Source organism: Rhamphochromis longiceps, linkage group LG7, assembly GCF_057381845.1.
Source record: "Rhamphochromis longiceps isolate RC_006_pf linkage group LG7, R_longiceps_female_GT1.1, whole genome shotgun sequence".
In the NCBI taxonomy this organism is placed as follows: domain Eukaryota; kingdom Metazoa; phylum Chordata; class Actinopteri; order Cichliformes; family Cichlidae; genus Rhamphochromis; species Rhamphochromis longiceps.
Genome location: NC_140563.1, coordinates 45303201 through 45329128, shown reverse-complemented (window position 1 = coordinate 45329128; position 25928 = coordinate 45303201). Strand labels below are relative to the sequence as shown.

At 41.8% G+C, this 25928-nt stretch overlaps 4 protein-coding genes across 5 annotated transcripts; 2 read left to right on the top strand and 2 right to left on the bottom strand.

Annotated features, from left to right (window-relative positions):
• Positions 1–5385, top strand: tmem119b (transmembrane protein 119b). Its single transcript, XM_085413853.1, has 2 exons — positions 1–495; positions 2437–5385. Exon 2 carries the CDS (start codon positions 2450–2452, stop codon positions 3296–3298), a length of 849 nt encoding a protein of 282 aa, XP_085269979.1. The 5' UTR covers positions 1–495; positions 2437–2449; the 3' UTR covers positions 3299–5385.
• LOC146666048 (chemerin-like receptor 1) lies at positions 3954–25388 on the top strand. 2 transcript variants are annotated; one of them, XM_085413851.1, is made up of 3 exons: positions 3954–4092; positions 23224–23354; positions 23468–25388. In XM_085413851.1, exon 3 carries the CDS (start codon positions 23476–23478, stop codon positions 24478–24480), a length of 1005 nt encoding a protein of 334 aa, XP_085269977.1. In that variant the 5' UTR covers positions 3954–4092; positions 23224–23354; positions 23468–23475; the 3' UTR covers positions 24481–25388. The 2 variants fall into 2 exon arrangements, with proteins under 2 accessions (XP_085269977.1, XP_085269978.1); XM_085413852.1 differs by lacking the exon at positions 3954–4092 and adding an exon at positions 17913–22367.
• LOC146666050 (uncharacterized) lies at positions 6171–8596 on the bottom strand. Its single transcript, XM_085413857.1, has 5 exons — positions 8437–8596; positions 7326–7439; positions 7030–7140; positions 6841–6919; positions 6171–6744 (listed from the first exon to the last, which is right to left on the bottom strand). The coding sequence occupies exons 1-5, from the start codon at positions 8536–8538 to the stop codon at positions 6653–6655; spliced, it is 498 nt and encodes a 165-aa protein (XP_085269983.1). The 5' UTR covers positions 8539–8596; the 3' UTR covers positions 6171–6652.
• iscub (iron-sulfur cluster assembly enzyme b) lies at positions 13702–16127 on the bottom strand. Its single transcript, XM_085413850.1, has 5 exons — positions 15968–16127; positions 14857–14970; positions 14563–14673; positions 14374–14452; positions 13702–14277 (listed from the first exon to the last, which is right to left on the bottom strand). Exons 1-5 carry the CDS (start codon positions 16067–16069, stop codon positions 14186–14188), a joined length of 498 nt encoding a protein of 165 aa, XP_085269976.1. The 5' UTR covers positions 16070–16127; the 3' UTR covers positions 13702–14185.
• Positions 25389–25928: the final 540 nt, after the last annotated feature.

Sequence of the window (25928 nt, the reverse complement as noted above, 5' to 3'; positions counted from 1 at the left end):
CAGTGTGAGGGACTAAGGGGGTAAAACGAAGGAAAGGCTGTCAGTCAGAGGCTCTGTTTTATTTTTAGAGGGTTTATTTATTTGTGATGCTTTTATAGCTCTTAAGAATTAATTTTGTTTTGTGGAATTGGCTTTCCACATCCACTGAGCCAAACATCAGAGTGGAGAAGAGGTCCCTGCCCCCACAGCACATTATAAACTCCCACATAACAAGAACAATCTGTGTGCAGGCCGGAGAGCTCAGACACTCTCGGGGGAAACTGGAGGGGGAGGAGAACAGTGGATAGGCAGAAGGAGGGATTTCTCCTCATGGTAAACTGCTTTTTTTTTTTTAAATACCCAGACAAACCTCCACACTGAAACCTGAAACTCGCGGAGGGGGCGTGCTTCACTGAGCATTCGCCGCTCTTTGCTGTGCTAAGTTCACTTTTTTCCAGTCTCATCCTCCTCATTCTGAGGGCTTTTCAGCAGACAGCTCTTCTTCTGCAGTGGATGGTGAGTCAAATGTGTCATTTCATAAGGTTTTGTCCTTAAAATTCAATAACAGCATCTTGACACCTTGTTTGACAGCATCATGATAGAAGGATTCAAACTCAGGAATTAGGAACATGATAATAAAAAAGTAGAGACAAGGTTCAGATTTAGACATTAAAAGTTTTCGACATTACGTTTGCAAATAAAATAGTCGCACTTGTTAAATCTGCTGAGTGAAGATTTGTGTGTGCTTGTGACCTCCTTCTGTGCGTGTTACTGTGTCAGTGTTTATTAGGTCCAGGGTGAGCAGGGTGATTGATTTGGGAAAAAAGAAAGAAACAACAACATCAGAACCCGTTTCCCAGACTTTCATGTCTCGCAGCTTGCACACAGATGGCGCAGAAAGATTTGGGAGACAGACTGAGCACGTAGCTTAGTGTGATCAAAGTTCTGGTTGAATTCTGGTTGTTCGGTTAAATTAATCAAGTTGCAAACACACATACTATTTATACTTCTTGTTGTAGAAAGCCATGTAAGATACTTTTGGTTATATCTGAGCAGGAAGTTTTCCTGCTAAATCAACACCTCTCGGGTTAATGATACGCTCAATATAATTTATTCTAATATGTAAAAAGGTGTAGTAAAAATTGTAATTTGTAGAGATTTGGTTAATTTGCTTGAGATATAATTCTATGGTCACTTCTTTAGATACACATTGCTAGTACTGGGTTGGATGCACTTCAGGGTTTTCATGGCAGAGATTCAAAAAGGTGCTGGGAACATTCCTCAGAGATTTTAGTCCATATTACCATGACAGCACACAGTTGCTGCAGCTGTGTCTCATCCGTGATGTGAATCTTCCATTCCACCACATCCCATCGAGATCAAGATCTGGTGACTGTGGAGGGTATTTGAGTGCAGGGAACTCAATCTCATGTTTAAGAAACCAATTTGAGATGATCTGAGCTGTGCGTTATCCTCCTGGGAGCATGTGGGCATAAAAGGGATGGAGATAATCAGCAACAAAAGTCAGGTAGGCTGTTGCATTTAAACGATTCTCAGTTGGAACTATTAGGTCCAATGTGTGCCAAGAAGCCGTCAGCCTAAGCCATTGATGCAAGGCAGGATGGATCCATGCTTTCATGTAGTTTATGCTAAATTCTGACCTTAACACCTGGATTTCATCAGACTAAACAATGTTTTCCACGCTTGTCTTCTTGTCTGGTGTCGTCCTCTGCTGCTGTAGTCAGTCTGCTTCAAGAGAGATGCTCTTCTGCATACCTCGGTTGTGGTGATTTTAGTTTATTGTTGCCGTCTTATCTGTTTGAAGCAGTCTGGCCATTCTCCTTTGACTTCTGGGATTAACGAGGCATTTTCACCCAGAGAACTGCTCACTGGATAGCTTTGCTTTATTGGACCACTCTCTGTAAACCCTAGAGAAGATCAAGACCAGCCTGTCTGACACAAGCAACAAAGTCTCTTAAATCACTTTTCTTTTTTATTCTGATGCTCGGTTTGAACTGTAACAGATCAATGCACTAAGTTGCTGCCATGTGACTGATTAGAAATTTGCATTGATAAGCAGTTGAAAGTGTATGCCTAATACAGTGGCAATAAGCGTATAAGGCATAAGTATAAGTTTACATGTATTTCTTTCAAAGTGCAATTTCAACTAACCCAGAGCTGGGAGCCTTTTCTACTCTAACTTTTACTCATGACATTTAAAACAGTGCAACCAAGTGAACATTAAGATAGACAAATATAACTAATAAAACATGATCTTCTCGTACTTTGTAAACTGTGGAATTTCAGTCATCCATCTTTGTTTTTGTTGTAAAGCAGACTGAATGTCTCAAGAGCAGCACTACTAATTTTACTTTTCTGAAAAAAAGATGTTAAGCAAATACACACAAAGCACATATTCTCTTGACGTGTGTCACTGATGTTAAGTGTTATTTACAGATTCCGAGGGGAAATGCCGCTCCTGATGGCCCTTCATCACATTGGTCTGTGCGTGGTGCTTTGCATCAGTAGCAGCCTCTCCACACCTCTGCCTTACTCAGATACTCTGGAGGGAAGCATAGATGAGGAAGACAACAACTACTTCACTTTCTATCTGCCTATTACCAATGTCTCCACAGAGTACCAGACCGCACCTGCCAACACAGCCCAGGAGGAAACTGACTTTCTGAATCAGCTTGTGAACTTTCTTAATGAGAACATGCTCCTCATCCTCGTTGCAGCCAGTCTCATCCTTCTCGTCTTCCTTATCATCTGCGGGGCAGTTTTCATGAGCCACAGACGCAAAGTCAACGCTTACTATCCTTCCTCCTTCCCCTCAAAGATGTATGTGGATGACAGGGACAAAAGTGGAGGTGCTAAACCCTTTAACGAAGTTCAAGAAAAAGCTTCCCCGGGGCAGGAAAGCAAGCCAGTGGACTCTCACAAGCAGCTCCAGGCTGACATTATGAGGGCTGCCAAGAGCCTGCGCGCTCCAAATAAATCTGTTGATGCTGCAGAGAGAAGCGATCCCAGTCAGAAAGTAGCAGACCACAGTCCCGAGGACAGCTCAAAAGCAGATGACAGCATCCTAGACCATCAGCTCCCAAGTCTCCCAGAGGAAAATGAGCCGAGCGAGCTTTCCGACAGTGAGGCCACCACCACAGAGGGCAGCTCAGAGCCGAATCCTCCTGAGCTGCCTCGGTCAGAGGAAGTTGATTCACAAGAGCCTTTGACGGGCAGGAGTCCGCGGCCCTCCTCTCTGCACATTCACAATGACTCTGCTACACTTCAGCTCATCGCAGGAGAGAAAACTGCCTTCTAAGAAATCACATTTTTGCAGAAAACCAAAGATTTCTGCAGGATTTTATTTGAGGAAATGCAGAGAAGTTACTAAAGATACAGCAGGCAGAGTTGAAGATGATACATGATACTCTCTTTATGCACCTTTGTACAAGTTTCACAGTACACAAATAGTGTTAGTATTTTTTGTGTTCCTGTGTTTGAATTTAAACATCTCTGCTGGTAACAGTAGGTGGTGTGGTCCCAATTACTCTGCGCTTCTATGCAGAGGTGTGGACTCGAGTCACATGACTTGGACTCGAGTCAGACTCGAGTCATTAATTTTATGACTTTAGACTTGACTTGAAAAAATGTTCTAAGACTTGTGACTTGACTTGGACTTTTACACCAATGACTTGGGACTTGAATTGGACTTGAACCGGTTTACTTGAAAAGACTTGATATTTTACCCCAAATATAAAATTTAACATGCATATTATATAGAGATTGAAAATGTGACGTCATTCACGGGTAGAACCGCAAAGGATTCTGGGAACTCGTGGCAAGCGGTACTAGCGCACGCAGGCTTTCAATTAAAATCAGTTATACAGCGATAAAAAGAAACACAAAAATGTCAAGAAGCCGTTGTATTATTAACTGCAATGACGCATGACAGCCACGGGAAGCCGACGGGTAAAGAGATCGGTTGTTATCGGATTAGTCGTTGAAGAGAAATTGTTCGAGCCATGTTTCCGAAGTAACAAAGACGCGACGGATGGCCTGGATTGCAGCCATTCAAAGATCAAATATAACGTCCCAGAACACTCCAGCTCACAGGTTAGTCTGCTCCAAGCATTTACACGAAGGTCAGTGTTTTTTAGTAGTTAATACGTCATTTTCTTAACATAATTGGTGATATAGGTTACAAGCAAGTCTGGCACTGAACAGAAATTGTCGCGCTATGCTCCTTTATTTATTGTGCATAAATAGTGAATTGTCCTGACACAATATTGCGTTTCTCCTCTGTTATTATGGTACATTGACAAAAACATATACTTTTATTCACAGGATAAAACAGGTTTTTTGTATCACTAATTGCCCAGTACGATTACAGCATACAGTATTATTGTCACTGCTACATTTCTGTGATGCTACCAGAAATTATTTCCACTACTAATTAATTACCGTTGAGCTCAAAGGTCCTATTAATAAACGGTTAACGAATGTGTATTTATGAAGACGATTTGTGAGACTGGTAAACTTATGATACGTACGATGGTCTTTCGTTCTACACGGTGCATTTCAAGGTCCTGCACCCATCCGTCGGTAAACTGTACCTGGGCTTGTTGCAGTGACCGGAAGTTACTAAACTTCATGAGTGTATGCACTCACTCCAAGAACCGTATGATTATAAATATGCATATAAATATGCTAAGATGAGATAGCTGACTTCATCTAACTAGCAAATGTTGTCCAGGCTATGTTGGTGATACAGTTTTTTTTAATGTGTATGATATTTTTGTCATGCGATTTTAAAGCCGGTCCTACAACCGCATCCAAGAATAACATGCAGCTTATCTCAGAACTGTCGGTGAAAATTATTCTAGGAGCTAGGTTTAATTGAGCTGCATTTTAAAGAGGTGCAATTTCACAATTTGTGTATATTTTCTAAGTTCACTATTTTGTCATGTGTTGAGAAAAACACAGATTTTAAAATTACATGGTCTAATATTTACATTTAGCATATAACTGCAACATGCTTTTTTCATATTTTTTTTAAAGATTCGAAAGGACTTGAAATTCAAAGTTTCAGGCTTGTGACTTTACTTGGACTTTTACACCAGTGACTTGAGACTCGACTCTGACTTGCCTGACATTACTTGAGACTTGAGGATAAAGACTTGAGACTTACTTGAGACTTGCAAAACAATGACTTGGTCCCACCTCTGCTTCTATGCAAAAAAAACAAAAACAAAATTGAACAACTAGGACTCAGTTCCGTTTTTGAATTTTTAATATGAACCTGTTATGCTTTTCCCCATTTTCTGTCATATATACACTGCTACAGTAGGGTGGACTTTTATATTAAACATGTCCGGAGTTTCAAATAAAAAGTTCTCTGTGACATCACCAGGGTACACATTCCTGATAATGGCTTGTTTCAGGAAGTAGATGCATTGAGGCAATGCTCTTTAAAAAAAAAACAAACAAAAAAAAAAAAACAGCATGATGATTTTTGACCTGCAAGTCATGTAAAGCTACTCCAGCAGACTCCAAGAGTAAAACTGTGGAGTTTTAAATTTTTCTCTTTTTAGGGTGCAAGCTTAGGATTCCATACTTTTACGGAGCCCGTCTGACTGGTTTTATCACTGCACATCACACGCTGGACCGCTTGAACATGTGGGCTCGTACACATCTCAGTGGGACTCCAACGCAGCCGCCTCTGTGAAAAGCCTCCAAATTAATCAAAACGGCAATCGGACGGCATGTCGGGTCTTCATGTAACAGCCCAATAAAGCTAGTGAGTGCAGATGATGTTGAACGTCGCTGTGTTCTGCAAAGGCGCTTTTCAAAATTGTGTGCACGTAAGTCAGAGAAATAGAAAGCGGGTGTGAGGGAGAGAGAAGCTGAGACACTGAGATAAAGCGAAGCAGTCAGGATTTGTCAAGTGTATAAAACCACAATCTGGTGTGTTTTGGCTGCAGCGGATCTCAGCTGCAGAGCTTTTTTAGGTGCGTTATTGTAGCAGGAAGTGCATGGGCGTATTTGCAGGCTCTGTGTCTATGTGCAGCTTACTCAAATGGATCACAAGGATGACTTATTTAAAGAGAATTAAGAATAACCTCATTAGTTATGCCTGTATTTTTCTGTAGCTGGAGGGTCAAATGTTTAAATAATAAACAGGATTCAAAAAGTACAATTAGGGATAATTTTATTACAGACTTTTAAAGAAGCATTTGTAAATATAAGTTGCATTTGAAACTACTGGACCCCCTTTCTTTGGTTCAAGCCACTTTGCTTAATCAACAGGTCAGTGCGTTTAGAGTGCAGAGGGTATAAACAGCTTTTAGCTTTCATCCATACCTCCATCACACCTTTCAAAATAAAAAAAACTCCACCTGTACAAAGCAATTTCCAAAATAAGGCTCATCTCTGTACCAACAACCCAAAACAGTGCTTATATTGTGCATTTACGTGACAGGCTAAAAGATACAGTATACACGGTTAGAGGATCGCAGACTAATAAAAACAGCCTGGTGTAACACTGCTACAGAGGGTTGAAAGGTGGTGGGCTCGTCATCATTGCCGCAGGAAAGTGAGGTGTTGACGCTGGACTATTTCTCTTCTTGGCAGCAGGGAGCCAAACCGGGCCCAGCACAAAGCGTGAGCGCTCCATTTAATTGCTGGCTCTGACTGCCTCCTGCTGGTCATCTTGTTGCTTGAGACGATAGTCAGCAAGGGCTGCCTTGATGGCATCTTCGGCAAGCACTGAACAGGAAATAATTGGAGGTTAAATGTGCACATGTGCAGAGAAGTTTGGAAAAAAGAAAACGAAGAGCCTTGGCGTATTAAAAGAAAACTTACTGGAGCAGTGAAGCTTAACAGGAGGAAGACTGAGCTCCTTGGCGATGTCTGTGTTCTTTATCTTCAAAGCTTCGTCCACCTGAAAATAAAAGCCCACACACAGCCATGAGCGGAGCAGAACACGCTAAATATTTAATAGATTAAACATTCAAAGGAGCTGAGATGCAGGTCTGTAATGTGTTCACTCACAGATTTGCCTTTCACCCACTCGGTGGCCAGAGAGCTTGAGGCGATGGCAGAACCACAGCCAAAAGTTTTGAACCTGGCATTCACAATCTTCCCCAGGTCATCCACCTCAATCTGAGAAAAGTTTTGACTGTTACTCATGTGACCAAAAAAAAATGAGCAAGAAAAAAAAAACAAACCAAAAAAAAAAAAAACAAAACCCCAAACAATCCTAATCTCTCCCATTCTTTAAAATGTATCCCTACTAAACTAACAAAAATAAACGCCTTTAAGTCACACACACTTCGTAACAAACATACCTGAAGCTTCATTACATCCCCACAGGCCGGGGCACCCACCAAACCAGTTCCAACATTCTTGGAGTTTTTGTCCAGCGAGCCCACATTTCTGGGGTTCTCATAATGATCCACCACCTTCAGACAACAGAGAGGGGAAAAGGAGCATCAGGCCAAATGCACTCTTCCTGTTGCTGTCAGAATTCAACAATCACATATTTGCAGGAAGGAAATGCCATCTATATTCAGATACAATGGTAAAAAGAATGTGTACAAGTCTTGGCATCCTTGTTACACAACTACAACTTGACTCACTTGCATAACTGACACTGGCATGAGCAGATTAGGACTGGATTTCATGGTCTACACAGTGCAAACTCTGTCCTTCAGCCCTCCTACTCTATTTCTTGCTGAGTCACTCTGACCAAGACAGTGTGAAGTGGCCGAGCATCGCAAAACCTTTTGCATTTTTCATCAGAAATTAAAGGTTTAAAGCCAGATTCCTCAGCTGATGGCTAAAACATGACCTCTTATCCAAGAAATAATTTTAATAAAAGGCATATAATGTCTAAACCTCCACAATCACCCAAAAACATCCAGCTAAACATAAATACATCACAGTTATGGCTGCCATGACCCGGTTAACCTGCTGTTGCATCAGTACACCTTCACAGGTATCACATAACATTTACCTGACTCTAGCACAACATACTGCCACCCTTTAAAGCGCATCAATCGGATATGGTTAAAACTGTGGCAGTGGACAGCTGGTTGCAGATTAGTGACGTTATTCCAGCCTTCAGTAAGCTAAATAGCTACAATGAAACAATACATTTGTTCATTTTAACGGGCTAGCATCATGGAGGTGAAGGGTTTGAGATAACCAGCGTAAAGGCAGTCTGATGTAACTTGAAACATTTGTGCAGCCAGCTAAATATAAGCCACCGTCCTATGGTTGTCAACAAAATGCCCGAGCAGAAAGATCTTACAGAGTCGTGGTTGCCCGTGTTTAGTAGATCAGTTAGCTGATATACTCCAGGATGCTTTCAGTAGGAGTAAACATGAACCAACAAGCAGCTGCGACGCTGTAAGCCGAGCTCCCCGTTAAAGAGAAGCTACAGACTGGACCACTTACCTTCTTGTGATAGCAACACTGAGTGATGAACTCGGGAGCGGAGAGCCTCCTAGTGAGGAAAGCCAGAGGACTGAGACACTTGTTCGCCACGGTGCTCGCCATGTTGATCCAATGTCGCAGTTAAGAAAGCTCGCAGCTCAAGAGAATGGAACTACACGTCACTGACAGGAGGAGGAGCTACAATAATCACATCTGCGCATGTCTGGTTTATGCAATTTACAAAAAACGCTCTTTTGATAATACAATACAATTAGACTTTCATTTGTTTATTTTTTTTCTCTTTGTATTTTAATTGATCAAATTATCTCTCTTTACGAGTCTTTATCAAGCATTTAGTAGAGGTGGGTAGATTAAGCCAAATATGGAGTGCCACAGGATTCATACTTTAGTTTATTTCTGTCCTCTAAGGTTCATCAAAAAAGAAACATGCCTGTGCAATCGCTGCTCCACTCATGCAGTCACTTTGACATTAACTAATTATAAAAATAAAGTGTTATTGGTCGTCTTGGCTGTTAGGTTTGCTAACTGATTAACAATAGACTATATTCAGACATTCAAATAATATATTCAGCCCACTGAATTGTGTTAAATACTTTATTTTATTGGAAATGAAAAACTACACCTCAGACATGAATTCTGAAAAATTCCTGAGCCCTTTTGTGTTGACTGTTAGGTCCATTTTATTTATAGCCTAAGAAGCATTTAAATGGCAGGCGTTGACCCAAAATAGGAGACAGTCACGTTAAAAAACAAAAAACAAGTTTCAAAATACACGAAAAAGCTGAAAGGTGGGTTTTGTTCTGTTAACTAATTAATCTGTGAAGTTGAAAGAAAATGACAATGATTTAGTAGGGAGTAAAATGTGTTCAGAATTTGCTAATTGATGATGATTCATGTCATAAATCAAGACACACTGCTCTCCACTACATAAGCTGCATCAGCAATACTGGCCCTGTATTTACTTGGTATCAGATCGATACTGATATTTGCATCGCACTAGTATTTAAAGAAAACCTTTATGTTCTCCAGAGTCAAAAGATTACATTCAACTTATATGTGGGTTTTTCTTCTTGCTGCTGTTCCCTTGAGGGGTTGGCGCAACAGATCTTCCTGCATTTCACCCTATCTCTAGCATCCACCTCTGTCGTACAGCCCTCTGCATGTCTTCCTTCACTACAGCCCTGAATTTCCTCTGTGGTCTTCCTCTTTTGCTCCTGCCTGGCAGCTCCATATTCATAGAGTCCCGATCAAAAATTTAAGTCCACTTGAAAAATGGCAAAAAAAATCATATTGTGCATGGTTGGACCTTAACAAGGTTCCAAGTCAAGCTTCAACGTGCAACAAGAAGAAATGGGAGTGAGACGAAACTTTTTTATTTATTTTTTTTTGAGATATTCAGAGCTCTTCTTTGGATGTTTGCTGCCTTTTCTTCTGTTCTCTGTCAGATAGATCTCACACTGCTTCAGTGATGTTGAGGTCTGGGCTCTGGAGAGGCTGAGTGATATCCATGCTTTTACTGCATTGCCAGTTTGTTTGTGTATCACTGTTATGATGAAATATGAAGCTATTTCTAATCAGTAGTTTTTGAGATGTTACTGCTTGGTGGATTAAAATCTGAGGGTACTTTTCAGTGTTCACAGTTTTATCATTTCATTTGACAAGATGCCCAACTGGACTGTCTCCACCGCGACAGAGCCTCCACCGTGTTTGACAGATAGACACTTACTGTTGTACCTCTCTCCTGAACTCCTCCATACATGCTTTCGTTGTATTATTGTAATGTCTTTAACTTTAGGGAGTGAATGAGCCAACTGCAAAACTACAGGCCTTCAGCTTTTGGGAACAACCAACTGCTCACCAACTTTGCTACGACGATACAGTCGTTCGTTCTTTACAATGAATACTTCCCGTACTCTGTCTGTAATCTGTGTTGATTCTTGGATGCTCTTAGTAAACAAGGGTGCTAAAGAGGGGTCCTCCCTTTGGAGTTGGACAATATTGCTCGGGACAACCAGGAGCTCCTCAATCTCTGGTTCAGGGAGTGACTCAGCAATTTCTGTCCCCCTCACTTTTTCCTGTCTTCTCTGCATTCTACTTTTCTTTAAATGTGGCCTATTTGGTCCATCAACATCCGGAATTTCACTGACTGAAAAGGGCAACTCACTCAAACCTAGCTCTGACTGAGACACTCTATTACCAGACCTAGTGACGACTAGCAGACCTTCACATGCAACATGCAGATTCTTCTCTTCTCTGTCTTTGCTAATAACTCTCCAAGAATTGGCATGTCCGGGTCCAAGACAATCTGGTACTGTAAGTACGTACTCCTTTTCATTAACTTGAAGGCAAACATTGGCAATAGGATAATCAACATTATCACCATGAACACACCAGACTTTAACAAAATGCGGTGTCGCTAGGGAGACAATCTTGCCTGACAAGTGTGCGGCTACTGCCTGAATCCAAGAGGGCAACACACGGCTTTCCCTCAATGAAAACACAGATGGTGTGCTCCTGATCACTGGAGGGTACGAGAGACTCAGTTTCCTCCTCTAGCAAGTCAAAACACTGTGGTGAAAGACACATGTAAGTCTTACTGACTTGCTGACCTGGGCAATCTGCCTTAAAGTGACCTACTTGACCACAAGCATGACATACCAATGGGCCTCTCTGCTTTACTTCTCTAGCGTGGCTACTGCTAGTGATTGGAGAACTTTGTTTAGGGCCTTTAGCTCTGGACCCATTCCCACCCCCTGACTTACCCACAAATACAAGGGCTGAACTGGGTTTTCCTACCATGTACCCTTTTTGTGGGCATCCGGCTGCAAGAAAAGCCTCTGCCATCTCTGCAGCTTCTTTTGAAGTGGTGGAGTTGCACTCTTTCACCCAGGTCCTCAGCTCTGGGTTAAGAACTCTGAGAAACTGCTCCATCACTATGACATCTCCTATTTGGTCCTTTGTCTTCTCCTTTGGAAGCATCCACTTTTCATATAGGTCTTTAAAGCGCGTTCTCAGCTCTTTGGGTGTCTCATCGTCCTTCACCGTCATGTCGTGGAATCTGATTCGGTAAGTCTCAGCACTTATTTCAAATTTTTCAAGAACGGCGGTTTTTACTTTATCATAGTCCATCAGTGTCCATAGCAACATATGCCGCACGTGCTTTAACACTAAGAAGTGGAGCCAGATGCAGTGCCCATTCTTCTTATGGACATCCTGTTGCAATCCTCTCAAAAGTGGTTAAGTAATGTTCAATATCTTCATCCTCACCATAGGGCTGCATCTTCGGGCCTTTCCAACCGCTTACTCTGCCCAGATTGGATGAATGTGGTGCTGCGAAAGATTCAGGGGGGTTTCCTCGCTGTTGAACAGGCTGTTGCACCTTTTGCCGAACTGAGGGTCTCAGTGGCACTCCGGAATCAGCTACTGCACCTTCCCACAGCACCTGATGCTCCCGGCGCTCCGACTGGACCTCCTGCTGCAGTTGGCTGAACTGGTGTTGCATTCTACGCCACCGTTAATCCTGGCGTTGTCTGTCCTGCTCCCATTTTGCCTCACGGTCAGCATGCTGTTGCATCAGGCCTTTCAATAAAGTTGAGAGCTCAGAGAGACTTTGTGCTTTGGTGCTGTGCTCACCCGTAGTTTCTGGCAGGTTGCCATCATCTGGGGCCTCCTCTGGGGGACAATCTGTTGGCCCTTGAGGTTTCCTTGACTTGGTTGATTTCTGCATTGCTATCACCTATTGGCCTGGAGCCACTGCTGCCACCATTTGTGAAGTAGCGTAACATAAGCAGCATGGAAAGTGATAGGAAGACAGCATCTGCAGACTGTTCAAGTTTCTTTTAAGTGTTCTTTATTTTCTGGCGTAGCCTTTCAACAATTGTTTCACAAAAACATAAGAACCTTTCAGTCTTCTTCTTTTTCCTTTTACGTATTTATTGGCGGTTGGCAAACAACTGCATGGTGCATTACCGCCACCACTGGTATGGAGTATGGACAGAAATCACGCTAAAAAAAAACAAACAAAAAACAAAAAAACAAAAACAAAACACTTCATATCCTCCCAAACAACTTTCCTTCTCTCAAAAACTGAAACAATGCCTGATAACATTTATCCCCCGACTCCTTCTGTAGTAACCCTACAAGATCAAGGTTCATATCAATGCTACTGAGATTTCGGACCAACCGTCTCCTCTCTACCATATATTTCCGACACTGCAAAATAACATGCTCCAAAGTTTCATCCGCTCAACAATAATCACATTTCCCTGAGGCATGCTTCCCTATCAAGAACAGTGTGGAATTCAAACCCGTATGCCCAAATCTCAGTCTTGACACCACCGCCTCCTCTCGCCTACTCCTTGTGGATCGCCTCACTCCCACCCCCCTTTGAATTTTATATAACCACCTTCCCCTCCTGTCTTCGTCCCACTGTTTCTGCCATCTTCCCCTGATTTCTAGCTTAATAATACTCTTTACTTCCTCCTGACCAAAATTCACCGCCAGATCAACTATCTCATGATTAGTGGCTGCTTTTGCTAACCTGTCCGCTGCTTCATTCCCCCTTACCCCATAGTGAGCAGGGACCCATACAAACACTACCGATAGACCCATCATATGTATCCTGTAAAGGGTTTGTTGAACCTCTAATAAAATATCTGACCTACCTTTCGAATGACCATTCTGTAGACTAACCAAGGCTGCACTGGAATCTGAACAAATAATTGTGTTCAATGACCTCAAATCTTCCACCCACTGCACTGCTAATAGAATCGCTATCATTTCTCCTGTAAACACAGACAAACCATTATTAATCCTCATCCCAATTTTTACCATAAAGTCCAGAATTACCACTGCCACCCCCACTTGACTAGCTGGATTCTTCGAAGCGTCCGTATATACCTGCACATACCCATAATACTGATCTCTGAAACCCTGAACTATATTAGAGTCTAGACCGCCTGCCCCGTCCTTACTCTTCTGGCGCAACAAAGAAAAATCTACAGCTGCTTCAGGAAGTATCCATGGAGGGATTGCAGGCCTAGGCACTCGCCGACATATGTCTAAGTGGTCCAATTTAAGTTGGTGCGTTATTGTAGCAGGAAGTACATGGGCGTATTTGCAGGCTCTGTGTCTATGTGCAGCTTACTCAAATGGATCACAAGGATGACTTATTTAAAGAGAATTAAGAATAACCTCATTAGTTATGCCTGTATTTTTCTGTAGCTGGAGGGTCAAATGTTTAAATAATAAACAGGATTCAAAAAGTACAATTAGGGATAATTTTATTACAGACTTTTAAAGAAGCATTTGTAAATATAAGTTGCATTTGAAACTACTGGACCCCCTTTCTTTGGTTCAAGCCACTTTGCTTAATCAACAGGTCAGTGCGTTTAGAGTGCAGAGGGTATAAACAGCTTTTAGCTTTCATCCATACCTCCATCACACCTTTCAAAATAAAAAAAAAACTCCACCTGTACAAAGCAATTTCCAAAATAAGGCTCATCTCTGTACCAACAACCCAAAACAGTGCTTATATTGTGCGTTTACGTGACAGGCTAAAAGATACAGTATACACGGTTAGAGGATCGCAGACTAATAAAAACAGCCTGGTGTAACACTGCTACAGAGGGTTGAAAGGTGGTGGGCTCGTCATCATTGCCGCAGGAAAGTGAGGTGTTGACGCTGGACTATTTCTCTTCTTGGCAGCAGGGAGCCAAACCGGGCCCAGCACAAAGCGTGAGCGCTCCATTTAATTGCTGGCTCTGACTGCCTCCTGCTGGTCATCTTGTTGCTTGAGACGATAGTCAGCAAGGGCTGCCTTGATGGCATCTTCGGCAAGCACTGAACAGGAAATAATTGGAGGTTAAATGTGCACATGTGCAGAGAAGTTTGGAAAAAAGAAAAAGAAGAGCCTTGACGTATTAAAAGAAAACTTACTGGAGCAGTGAAGCTTAACAGGAGGAAGACTGAGCTCCTTGGCGATGTCTGTGTTCTTTATCTTCAAAGCTTCGTCCACCTGAAAATAAAAGCCCACACACAGCCATGAGCGGAGCAGAACACGCTAAATATTTAATAGATTAAACATTCAAAGGAGCTGAGATGCAGGTCTGTAATGTGTTCACTCACAGATTTGCCTTTCACCCACTCGGTGGCCAGAGAGCTTGAGGCGATGGCAGAACCACAGCCAAAAGTTTTGAACCTGGCATTCACAATCTTCCCCAGGTCATCCACCTCAATCTGAGAAAAGTTTTGACTGTTACTCATGTGACCAAAAAAAAATGAGCAAGAAAAAAAAACAAACCAAAAAAAAAAAAAAAAACCCCCAAACAATCCTAATCTCTCCCATTCTTTAAAATGTATCCCTACTAAACTAACAAAAATAAACGCCTTTAAGTCACACACACTTCGTAACAAACATACCTGAAGCTTCATTACATCCCCACAGGCCGGGGCACCCACCAAACCAGTTCCAACATTCTTGGAGTTTTTGTCCAGCGAGCCCACATTTCTGGGGTTCTCATAATGATCCACCACCTTCAGACAACAGAGAGGGGAAAAGGAGCATCAGGCCAAATGCACTCTTCCTGTTGCTGTCAGAATTCAACAATCACATATTTGCAGGAAGGAAATGCCATCTATATTCAGATACAATGGTAAAAAGAATGTGTACAAGTCTTGGCATCCTTGTTACACAACTACAACTTGACTCACTTGCATAACTGACACTGGCATGAGCAGATTAGGACTGGATTTCATGGTCTACACAGTGCAAACTCTGTCCTTCAGCCCTCCTACTCTATTTCTTGCTGAGTCACTCTGACCAAGACAGTGTGAAGTGGCCGAGCATCGCAAAACCTTTTGCATTTTTCATCAGAAATTAAAGGTTTAAAGCCAGATTCCTCAGCTGATGGCTAAAACATGACCTCTTATCCAAGAAATAATTTTAATAAAAGGCATATAATGTCTAAACCTCCACAATCACCCAAAAACATCCAGCTAAACATAAATACATCACAGTTATGGCTGCCATGACCCGGTTAACCTGCTGTTGCATCAGTACACCTTCACAGGTATCACATAACATTTACCTGACTCTAGCACAACATACTGCCACCCTTTAAAGCGCATCAATCGGATATGGTTAAAACTGTGGCAGTGGACAGCTGGTTGCAGATTAGTGACGTTATTCCAGCCTTCAGTAAGCTAAATAGCTACAATGAAACAATACATTTGTTCATTTTAACGGGCTAGCATCATGGAGGTGAAGGGTTTGAGATAACCAGCGTAAAGGCAGTCTGATGTAACTTGAAACATTTGTGCAGCCAGCTAAATATAAGCCACCGTCCTATGGTTGTCAACAAAATGCCCGAGCAGAAAGATCTTACAGAGTCGTGGTTGCCCGTGTTTAGTAGATCAGTTAGCTGATATACTCCAGGATGCTTTCAGTAGGAGTAAACATGAACCAACAAGCAGCTGCGACGCTGTAAGCCGAGCTCCCCGTTAAAGAGAAGCTACAGACTGGACCACTTACCTTCTTGTGATAGCAACACTGAGTGATGAACTCGGGAGCGGAGAGCCTCCTAGTGAGGAAAGCCAGAGGACTGAGACACTTGTTCGCCACGGTGCTCGCCATGTTGATCCAATGTCGCAGTTAAGAAAGCTCGCAGCTCAAGAGAATGGAACTACACGTCACTGACAGGAGGAGGAGCTACAATAATCACATCTGCGCATGTCTGGTTTATGCAATTTACAAAAAACGCTCTTTTGATAATACAATACAATTAGACTTTCATTTGTTTATTTTTTTTCTCTTTGTATTTTAATTGATCAAATTATCTCTCTTTACGAGTCTTTATCAAGCATTTAGTAGAGGTGGGTAGATTAAGCCAAATATGGAGTGCCACAGGATTCATACTTTAGTTTATTTCTGTCCTCTAAGGTTCATCAAAAAAGAAACATGCCTGTGCAATCGCTGCTCCACTCATGCAGTCACTTTGACATTAACTAATTATAAAAATAAAGTGTTATTGGTCGTCTTGGCTGTTAGGTTTGCTAACTGATTAACAATAGACTATATTCAGACATTCAAATAATATATTCAGCCCACTGAATTGTGTTAAATACTTTATTTTATTGGAAATGAAAAACTACACCTCAGACATGAATTCTGAAAAATTCCTGAGCCCTTTTGTGTTGACTGTTAGGTCCATTTTATTTATAGCCTAAGAAGCATTTAAATGGCAGGCGTTGACCCAAAATAGGAGACAGTCACGTTAAAAAACAAAAAACAAGTTTCAAAATACACGAAAAAGCTGAAAGGTGGGTTTTGTTCTGTTAACTAATTAATCTGTGAAGTTGAAAGAAAATGACAATGATTTAGTAGGGAGTAAAATGTGTTCAGAATTTGCTAATTGATGATGATTCATGTCATAAATCAAGACACACTGCTCTCCACTACATAAGCTGCATCAGCAATACTGGCCCTGTATTTACTTGGTATCAGATCGATACTGATATTTGCATCGCACTAGTATTTAAAGAAAACCTTTATGTTCTCCAGAGTCAAAAGATTACATTCAACTTATATGTGGGTTTTTCTTCTTGCTGCTGTTCCCTTGAGGGGTTGGCGCAACAGATCTTCCTGCATTTCACCCTATCTCTAGCATCCACCTCTGTCGTACAGCCCTCTGCATGTCTTCCTTCACTACAGCCCTGAATTTCCTCTGTGGTCTTCCTCTTTTGCTCCTGCCTGGCAGCTCCATATTCATAGAGTCCCGATCAAAAATTTAAGTCCACTTGAAAAATGGCAAAAAAAATCATATTGTGCATGGTTGGACCTTAACAAGGTTCCAAGTCAAGCTTCAACGTGCAACAAGAAGAAATGGGAGTGAGACGAAACTTTTTTATTTATTTTTTTTGAGATATTCAGAGCTCTTCTTTGGATGTTTGCTGCCTTTTCTTCTGTTCTCTGTCAGATAGATCTCACACTGCTTCAGTGATGTTGAGGTCTGGGCTCTGGAGAGGCTGAGTGATATCCATGCTTTTACTGCATTGCCAGTTTGTTTGTGTATCACTGTTATGATGAAATATGAAGCTATTTCTAATCAGTAGTTTTTGAGATGTTACTGCTTGGTGGATTAAAATCTGAGGGTACTTTTCAGTGTTCACAGTTTTATCATTTCATTTGACAAGATGCCCAACTGGACTGTCTCCACCGCGACAGAGCCTCCACCGTGTTTGACAGATAGACACTTACTGTTGTACCTCTCTCCTGAACTCCTCCATACATGCTTTCGTTGTATTATTGTAATGTCTTTAACTTTAGGGAGTGAATGAGCCAACTGCAAAACTACAGGCCTTCAGCTTTTGGGAACAACCAACTGCTCACCAACTTTGCTACGACAATACAGTCGTTCGTTCTTTACAATGAATACTTCCCGTACTCTGTCTGTAATCTGTGTTGATTCTTGGATGCTCTTAGTAAACAAGGGTGCTAAAGAGGGGTCCTCCCTTTGGAGTTGGACAATATTGCTCGGGACAACCAGGAGCTCCTCAATCTCTGGTTCAGGGAGTGACTCAGCAATTTCTGTCCCCCTCACTTTTTCCTGTCTTCTCTGCATTCTACTTTTCTTTAAATGTGGCCTATTTGGTCCATCAACATCCGGAATTTCACTGACTGAAAAGGGCAACTCACTCAAACCTAGCTCTGACTGAGACACTCTATTACCAGACCTAGTGACGACTAGCAGACCTTCACATGCAACATGCAGATTCTTCTCTTCTCTGTCTTTGCTAATAACTCTCCAAGAATTGGCATGTCCGGGTCCAAGACAATCTGGTACTGTAAGTACGTACTCCTTTTCATTAACTTGAAGGCAAACATTGGCAATAGGATAATCAACATTATCACCATGAACACACCAGACTTTAACAAAATGCGGTGTCGCTAGGGAGACAATCTTGCCTGACAAGTGTGCGGCTACTGCCTGAATCCAAGAGGGCAACACACGGCTTTCCCTCAATGAAAACACAGATGGTGTGCTCCTGATCACTGGAGGGTACGAGAGACTCAGTTTCCTCCTCTAGCAAGTCAAAACACTGTGGTGAAAGACACATGTAAGTCTTACTGACTTGCTGACCTGGGCAATCTGCCTTAAAGTGACCTACTTGACCACAAGCATGACATACCAATGGGCCTCTCTGCTTTACTTCTCTAGCGTGGCTACTGCTAGTGATTGGAGAACTTTGTTTAGGGCCTTTAGCTCTGGACCCATTCCCACCCCCTGACTTACCCACAAATACAAGGGCTGAACTGGGTTTTCCTACCATGTACCCTTTTTGTGGGCATCCGGCTGCAAGAAAAGCCTCTGCCATCTCTGCAGCTTCTTTTGAAGTGGTGGAGTTGCACTCTTTCACCCAGGTCCTCAGCTCTGGGTTAAGAACTCTGAGAAACTGCTCCATCACTATGACATCTCCTATTTGGTCCTTTGTCTTCTCCTTTGGAAGCATCCACTTTTCATATAGGTCTTTAAAGCGCGTTCTCAGCTCTTTGGGTGTCTCATCGTCCTTCACCGTCATGTCGTGGAATCTGATTCGGTAAGTCTCAGCACTTATTTCAAATTTTTCAAGAACGGCGGTTTTTACTTTATCATAGTCCATCAGTGTCCATAGCAACATATGCCGCACGTGCTTTAACACTAAGAAGTGGAGCCAGATGCAGTGCCCATTCTTCTTATGGACATCCTGTTGCAATCCTCTCAAAAGTGGTTAAGTAATGTTCAATATCTTCATCCTCACCATAGGGCTGCATCTTCGGGCCTTTCCAACCGCTTACTCTGCCCAGATTGGATGAATGTGGTGCTGCGAAAGATTCAGGGGGGTTTCCTCGCTGTTGAACAGGCTGTTGCACCTTTTGCCGAACTGAGGGTCTCAGTGGCACTCCGGAATCAGCTACTGCACCTTCCCACAGCACCTGATGCTCCCGGCGCTCCGACTGGACCTCCTGCTGCAGTTGGCTGAACTGGTGTTGCATTCTACGCCACCGTTAATCCTGGCGTTGTCTGTCCTGCTCCCATTTTGCCTCACGGTCAGCATGCTGTTGCATCAGGCCTTTCAATAAAGTTGAGAGCTCAGAGAGACTTTGTGCTTTGGTGCTGTGCTCACCCGTAGTTTCTGGCAGGTTGCCATCATCTGGGGCCTCCTCTGGGGGACAATCTGTTGGCCCTTGAGGTTTCCTTGACTTGGTTGATTTCTGCATTGCTATCACCTATTGGCCTGGAGCCACTGCTGCCACCATTTGTGAAGTAGCGTAACATAAGCAGCATGGAAAGTGATAGGAAGACAGCATCTGCAGACTGTTCAAGTTTCTTTTAAGTGTTCTTTATTTTCTGGCGTAGCCTTTCAACAATTGTTTCACAAAAACATAAGAACCTTTCAGTCTTCTTCTTTTTCCTTTTACGTATTATTGGCGGTTGGCAAACAACTGCATGGTGCATTACCGCCACCACTGGTATGGAGTATGGACAGAAATCACGCTAAAAAAAAACAAACAAAAAACAAAAAAACAAAAACAAAACACTTCATATCCTCCCAAACAACTTTCCTTCTCTCAAAAACTGAAACAATGCCTGATAACATTTATCCCCCGACTCCTTCTGTAGTAACCCTACAAGATCAAGGTTCATATCAATGCTACTGAGATTTCGGACCAACCGTCTCCTCTCTACCATATATTTCCGACACTGCAAAGTAACATGCTCCAAAGTTTCATCCGCTCAACAATAATCACATTTCCCTGAGGCATGCTTCCCTATCAAGAACAGTGTGGAATTCAAACCCGTATGCCCAAATCTCAGTCTTGACACCACCGCCTCCTCTCGCCTACTCCTTCTTGTGGATCGCCTCACTCCCACCCCCCTTTGAATTTTATATAACCACCTTCCCCTCCTGTCTTCGTCCCACTGTTTCTGCCATCTTCCCCTGATTTCTAGCTTAATAATACTCTTTACTTCCTCCTGACCAAAATTCACCGCCAGATCAACTATCTCATGATTAGTGGCTGCTTTTGCTAACCTGTCCGCTGCTTCATTCCCCCTTACCCCATAGTGAGCAGGGACCCATACAAACACTACCGATAGACCCATCATATGTATCCTGTAAAGGGTTTGTTGAACCTCTAATAAAATATCTGACCTACCTTTCGAATGACCATTCTGTAGACTAACCAAGGCTGCACTGGAATCTGAACAAATAATTGTGTTCAATGACCTCAAATCTTCCACCCACTGCACTGCTAATAGAATCGCTATCATTTCTCCTGTAAACACAGACAAACCATTATTAATCCTCATCCCAATTTTTACCATAAAGTCCAGAATTACCACTGCCACCCCCACTTGACTAGCTGGATTCTTCGAAGCGTCCGTATATACCTGCACATACCCATAATACTGATCTCTGAAACCCTGAACTATATTAGAGTCTAGACCGCCTGCCCCGTCCTTACTCTTCTGGCGCAACAAAGAAAAATCTACAGCTGCTTCAGGAAGTATCCATGGAGGGATTGCAGGCCTAGGCACTCGCCGACATATGTCTAAGTGGTCCAATTTAAGTTCCCTAGGTCTTCCCCCCACCACCCATCCAAAGCTTTTTAACTCCCTCCTGCCCTTCTCCCAGCAAGGTCTAAGTACATCTAATGCAGGGTGATCTGTCCCCTGACCCTGTAGGTTTGCCCATTATGTCAATGTAAGCTGTTCCCTCCTCAACCCTAGTGGCATTTCCCCCATCTCCACCTGCAAGGCTACAGTGGGAGTCGCCCCTGTACAAAGTCTCAACACCTGATACTGAATCAAATCTAGCTTTCTAAGAGAAGTGTCTGCTGCCGAATTATATGCCACACAACCATAATCTAACGTTGACCTCACCAATCCAGTGTATATAGCCCTCAGGGACTCCCTATCTGCTCCCCAATCCTTCCCAAACACCTCAAAATGTTCAAAACTTTTTTACACTTATCCACCAATTCCTGAACGTGTGCACCCCAAGTTAACCTCTCATCAAACCACAACCCCAGAAACTTAAATTTCCTCACTCTTTCTAATCCTATGCCATATAGCTTCAGCTTAATTTCCTCATTAACCCTCTTACTTGTAAAAAACATTGTCTTAGTCTTATCAACTGAAAACTTGAATCCCCACGACCATTCTTCCACTTTACCAACCGCTTCCTGTAACTTCTTTACAACAAAACCAACATTCCTCCCTCTCCTCCATCATCAGCAAAAAGTGAACACCCCACCCTCTATGTCATTAAACACATCATTAATCATTGAACCTGTCAGTCTTCTTCTTCTTCAGTCAAGTTTAACGGCAGCTTGCATCCAAAACTGTTGCATTACTGCCATCTCCTGGCTGTTAACCGTCCGTCACTCCTGAATCCTCAGATCCTCTTGATGAGACCAGTACTTCTCAAAAACGAAAAACCACCACTTTCCCTTCACCATGACTTAACTTATCAACCACTTGTCCAAATGTAAGTTCCCTTCCACCACTCAGTTCACCCCACATCACCCTCCTGTGTACCTGTCAGTCAAAAGCTCTCCTGCTTTATATAGAATTCCACTCACACCTGGATCTCATTAACCTCTACAATTGGGAAAACAGGGTAGACTAAATAACACAGTCTAGACAAAGAAACAGGAATAAAATCATTTTTCCACTTAACAAACTCATTCACCCAACGAAACAGTTTGAAAAGTCAATCTCTTCACGTAATCTGACTCATGAGGTTATTTTAAATGAAATAAACAATTTTACACAAAAGAAACACCCCTTCATTTGGTTACACCCAATTGACATGATCAGGAAGTACTGGGGCGGCCCTTCCCACATACCTGTTTTACACATAGGACCTGCTCAAAGGAACACACAATGGTAAGTATAACCAAACTACATAAACAAATGAAAGATCCAAATCAATTAATGATGAAGTGACATTTAGCTTTAAGTACATTTGCACAGATGAAATGAATATAACCAATGCTACCACAAACAGACCCAGGATAGTATGTAGAGCCAAGGTTACATGTGTTGTGTTTACATTAAAGCATTATGATAGACTATACAGGATAACAGAACACAAAATAACAATATATGCAAGTGACAAATGGCAAATGAATTCTGTCCTAGCCACTTTGTCACAGGCTTGTGTATTTTTGCTGCTAGGTTAAAGCCACACCCTTGAGCTTTACTAATAAGAAACAGAGAGGAGCTGTATAAATGTACCAATATTGATCTAAAATGTGTCGTGAGTGAGATTTATTTACTGCTTCCTTGTCTTGTGATTCCTGAAATGAAAGTTGTTTATTAATCTTTTTTCCCCACTTGGTTTGTTGCATAACAGCTTGGTATTTGATTTTGGGGAACTGCAAAAGGAACATTAGCACAGAACTCAGAATGTCCTGTACACGTGAGCTAATTGAGCCATAACTGATTCTACCTAATAATGTTGTGTAAACTGGTTTTTACAATGTGGGAATTCAATTTTTTTAGATGCCATGTGTAATATTTGTGGTATTGTATGTCTCCCATCTGCAGTAAACCAGTTTAATTATTTCTTATGAGGTCTAATGCGAGCTCAACCACAGATTACAGTTTTACACAATAACTTCCATTCCACTAAAATGATCTGTAGGCACAATCCTGGTCAAGAAATGTGATATTTTTTGCCTAAGTTTTGGAGGATATCTCTTTTTGGATATTACAGCAGTTTTTTCCCTTTCTCTTCTAGTTTCCTGTTGCAAAATACCTACGTCAGTACTTACTGAGTACTACTGCCCAAGAAACAGAAGTGAGAAAGTCCACCCAACGGCACAAGCAACTTTAAACTCTCTATTTTCACACGAGACATAAAATCCCTATGTAAGTATCTTTTTCTCTATAAAAAAAACTTTGTGTTATTTATAACCTATAATTTTAAAGCTTATATGTGTAAATGTTTGTATTTTTAAAAGTCGTGGTTCCATATATTTCAGGAACAATCATGGACGTGGAGTATTTTGATTATGATAACTACACCGCAGACATCGATAGCAACCTCACCACTGAAGGAACCCTAAATTTATATAGCGCCTCGTCCTCTTCAACTTATGCTCTGGTGGCAGTCAACATCATCATATGCGTTTTGGGGCTTGCAGGAAATTCCCTGGTGATTTGGATTTGTGGATGGAAAATGAAAACCACAGTCATCACCATCTGGTACATCAGCCTGGCCATTTCAAACTTTTTGTTCTGTGCCTTGTTGCCTTTCGAAGTTGTGTACATGATAACTTCACACTGGCCCTTTGGAGAAGGCTTGTGCAAGCTCGCCTCATCTGCCCTGTTTCTCAACATGCACAGCAGTGTGTTCCTGTTGGTTCTCATCAGCACTGACCGCTGTATCATGGTCTTATTTCCTGTGTGGTCGCACAACCACCGCAAAGTAGGAAAAGCCTTTGGAGCCGTCATCCTCATGTGGGTTCTTTCTGCATTCTTAACAGTGCCCTCACTTATGTACAGGAAAACCACGGTCCACGGCTCGGTCATTCAGTGCCACACGGACTATGGGGTCAGACATAAAGCGGTGGTACTGACCCGTTTCATTTGTGGGTTCCTGATTCCTATCCTAATGATTGTCTTCTGTTGCTCTGTGCTTGCCATAAAGCTCAGAAGTCTGACCCACAAGTCAACAAAGCCGTACAAAATCATGGCTGCGCTCATTTTGTCTTTCTTCGCCTGCTGGGTCCCCTACCACACCTTTGTCCTGCTGGAGATAGACTTTAAGAAACACAACCTGGAGGTCATTAAAACTGGACTAAAAGTTGGGGCCACCTTGGCTGCAGCAAACAGCTTCCTATCTCCAGTTCTCTATGTGTTCATCGGCAATGACTTTAAGAAAACCCTAAGGCGGTCTTTATCATCAAGGATTGAGGATGCTCTGGCAGAGGATATTCGTACAGGTGGTCTCAATCACTCAAGGTCCAAAACAATGGAAACTGGCCTAAATTAGAGTTTTTACTAAGGAGTACATCACAGTGCATAAATATGATTACCGTTCTCAATGACACTGATAATATTGAATGTTGAACTAACAGGTTATTATGGTAACTTTAATAGATTTTTGCACAATATCACATTTCAAGACAAAGTGATCACAATCGGTTATTCAGACAAGCAGAAATCTGGGAAATTGCTATTAATTCTTAATCCATTCAGGTTAAACAAAGCATATCTTTGCTCAGGTATTTTTGTGTGTGTGAATGACTGTCTTGTCTTATTGATTATTGTCATGTTTCCTTTGAATTTTATATTTTAAGTTTACTTATTGTACTGCATTGTTAGCTCTGCGATAGATGGGTGACCTGGCCTGGGTGTACCTGCGCCTCTCGCTCCCTGGCAGCTTGGAAAGGCTTCAGGCCTGAAATGGATAAGCACAAGAAAATGGGAAGATGGATGAACTGTGAGGAGCAAAGTGATGCATGTAAATATTAATATGAATATTAATATGAGTGCCAAAAACTGTGGACTCACTAATGAATGTAATAAAATACTGAAAAAAAGATACACACTCAGTCTCCCTTAAAGGGAACTTGACAAATAGTAGTATTTTATTGTCACTTTCTTCTGTCAAAGTTCTTACATTTCAAACTTACACCCGACCTGCACCCATTTTCACACCTTAGCTCGTGTGATTAGTCCAGACGCTTTTCTTTCCAAGCTACTTAGACTTACATTTCAAAGTACAGTCAAGGAAGTCTGCTCTAAATTACTGTATTACTTATATTTGTACTTTTAATTAATAAATATTAAGTGTACCTGTATTCATTTTTCCAGTAAAAATCAAACTATCACCTGACTTTGAAGTTCCTGCAGATTATTTTTCTTTGTAGATAGTTTTTACCTCTGCCAAGAAGGTTATGTCTTTGGTAGCGGTTGTGTGCGTGCGTGTCATTCAGTTCATTCAAGAGCTCGAATTTTTTTTAATTATTCTGATCAAACTTTGTAGGGGTCCAGAGTGAGGTCATGTTAACTATCCATTAAAATTTGACTTTCATCCACTAGGGTCTTCAAGGTCAAGCAAATGATTTATTGGTCAAAAATTGATAAAATGCCTTTTAACTTACAAACTATGATTCTTACATGTGTGGTGTATATAGAGAGTACTGCATGAAGATTTTAAATATCAGGTCACATTTGAACTCTGACTTCTCCTTCAAGGTCTATAGACTGATTTGAAGGTCAAAGTGATAATAATGCCATATGGAGCTATTTGCTGTTTTTTTTTTTACTGCCATTGTATGTTGATTGACAACATAGGCATGCAGCAAATGATATATGGGGATTTTAAATATCACGTTACTTTAGACCTCTGACCTCTTCTTCACAGTTAAATGAGACCAAACTTTCACAAAATGTCCACATCTTGGGGCGATCGTGGCTCAAGAGTTGGGAGGTCGC

Coding starts and splice junctions, on each gene's coding strand:
- tmem119b (XM_085413853.1), top strand. CDS start 2,450: ATGCCGCTCCTGATGGCCCTTCATCACATTGGTCTGTGCGTGGTGCTT.
- LOC146666050 (XM_085413857.1), bottom strand. CDS start 8,538: ATGGCGAGCACCGTGGCGAACAAGTGTCTCAGTCCTCTGGCTTTCCTC. Junction 7,141..7,325: donor GGGATGTAATGAAGCTTCAG/GTATGTTTGTTA, acceptor AACTTTTCTCAG/ATTGAGGTGGATGACCTGGG. Junction 6,920..7,029: donor AGTGGGTGAAAGGCAAATCT/GTGAGTGAACAC, acceptor TTTTATTTTCAG/GTGGACGAAGCTTTGAAGAT.
- iscub (XM_085413850.1), bottom strand. CDS start 16,069: ATGGCGAGCACCGTGGCGAACAAGTGTCTCAGTCCTCTGGCTTTCCTC. Junction 14,453..14,562: donor AGTGGGTGAAAGGCAAATCT/GTGAGTGAACAC, acceptor TTTTATTTTCAG/GTGGACGAAGCTTTGAAGAT. Junction 14,278..14,373: donor TGTTAAGCTTCACTGCTCCA/GTAAGTTTTCTT, acceptor TTTCCTGTTCAG/TGCTTGCCGAAGATGCCATC.
- LOC146666048 (XM_085413851.1), top strand. CDS start 23,476: ATGGACGTGGAGTATTTTGATTATGATAACTACACCGCAGACATCGAT.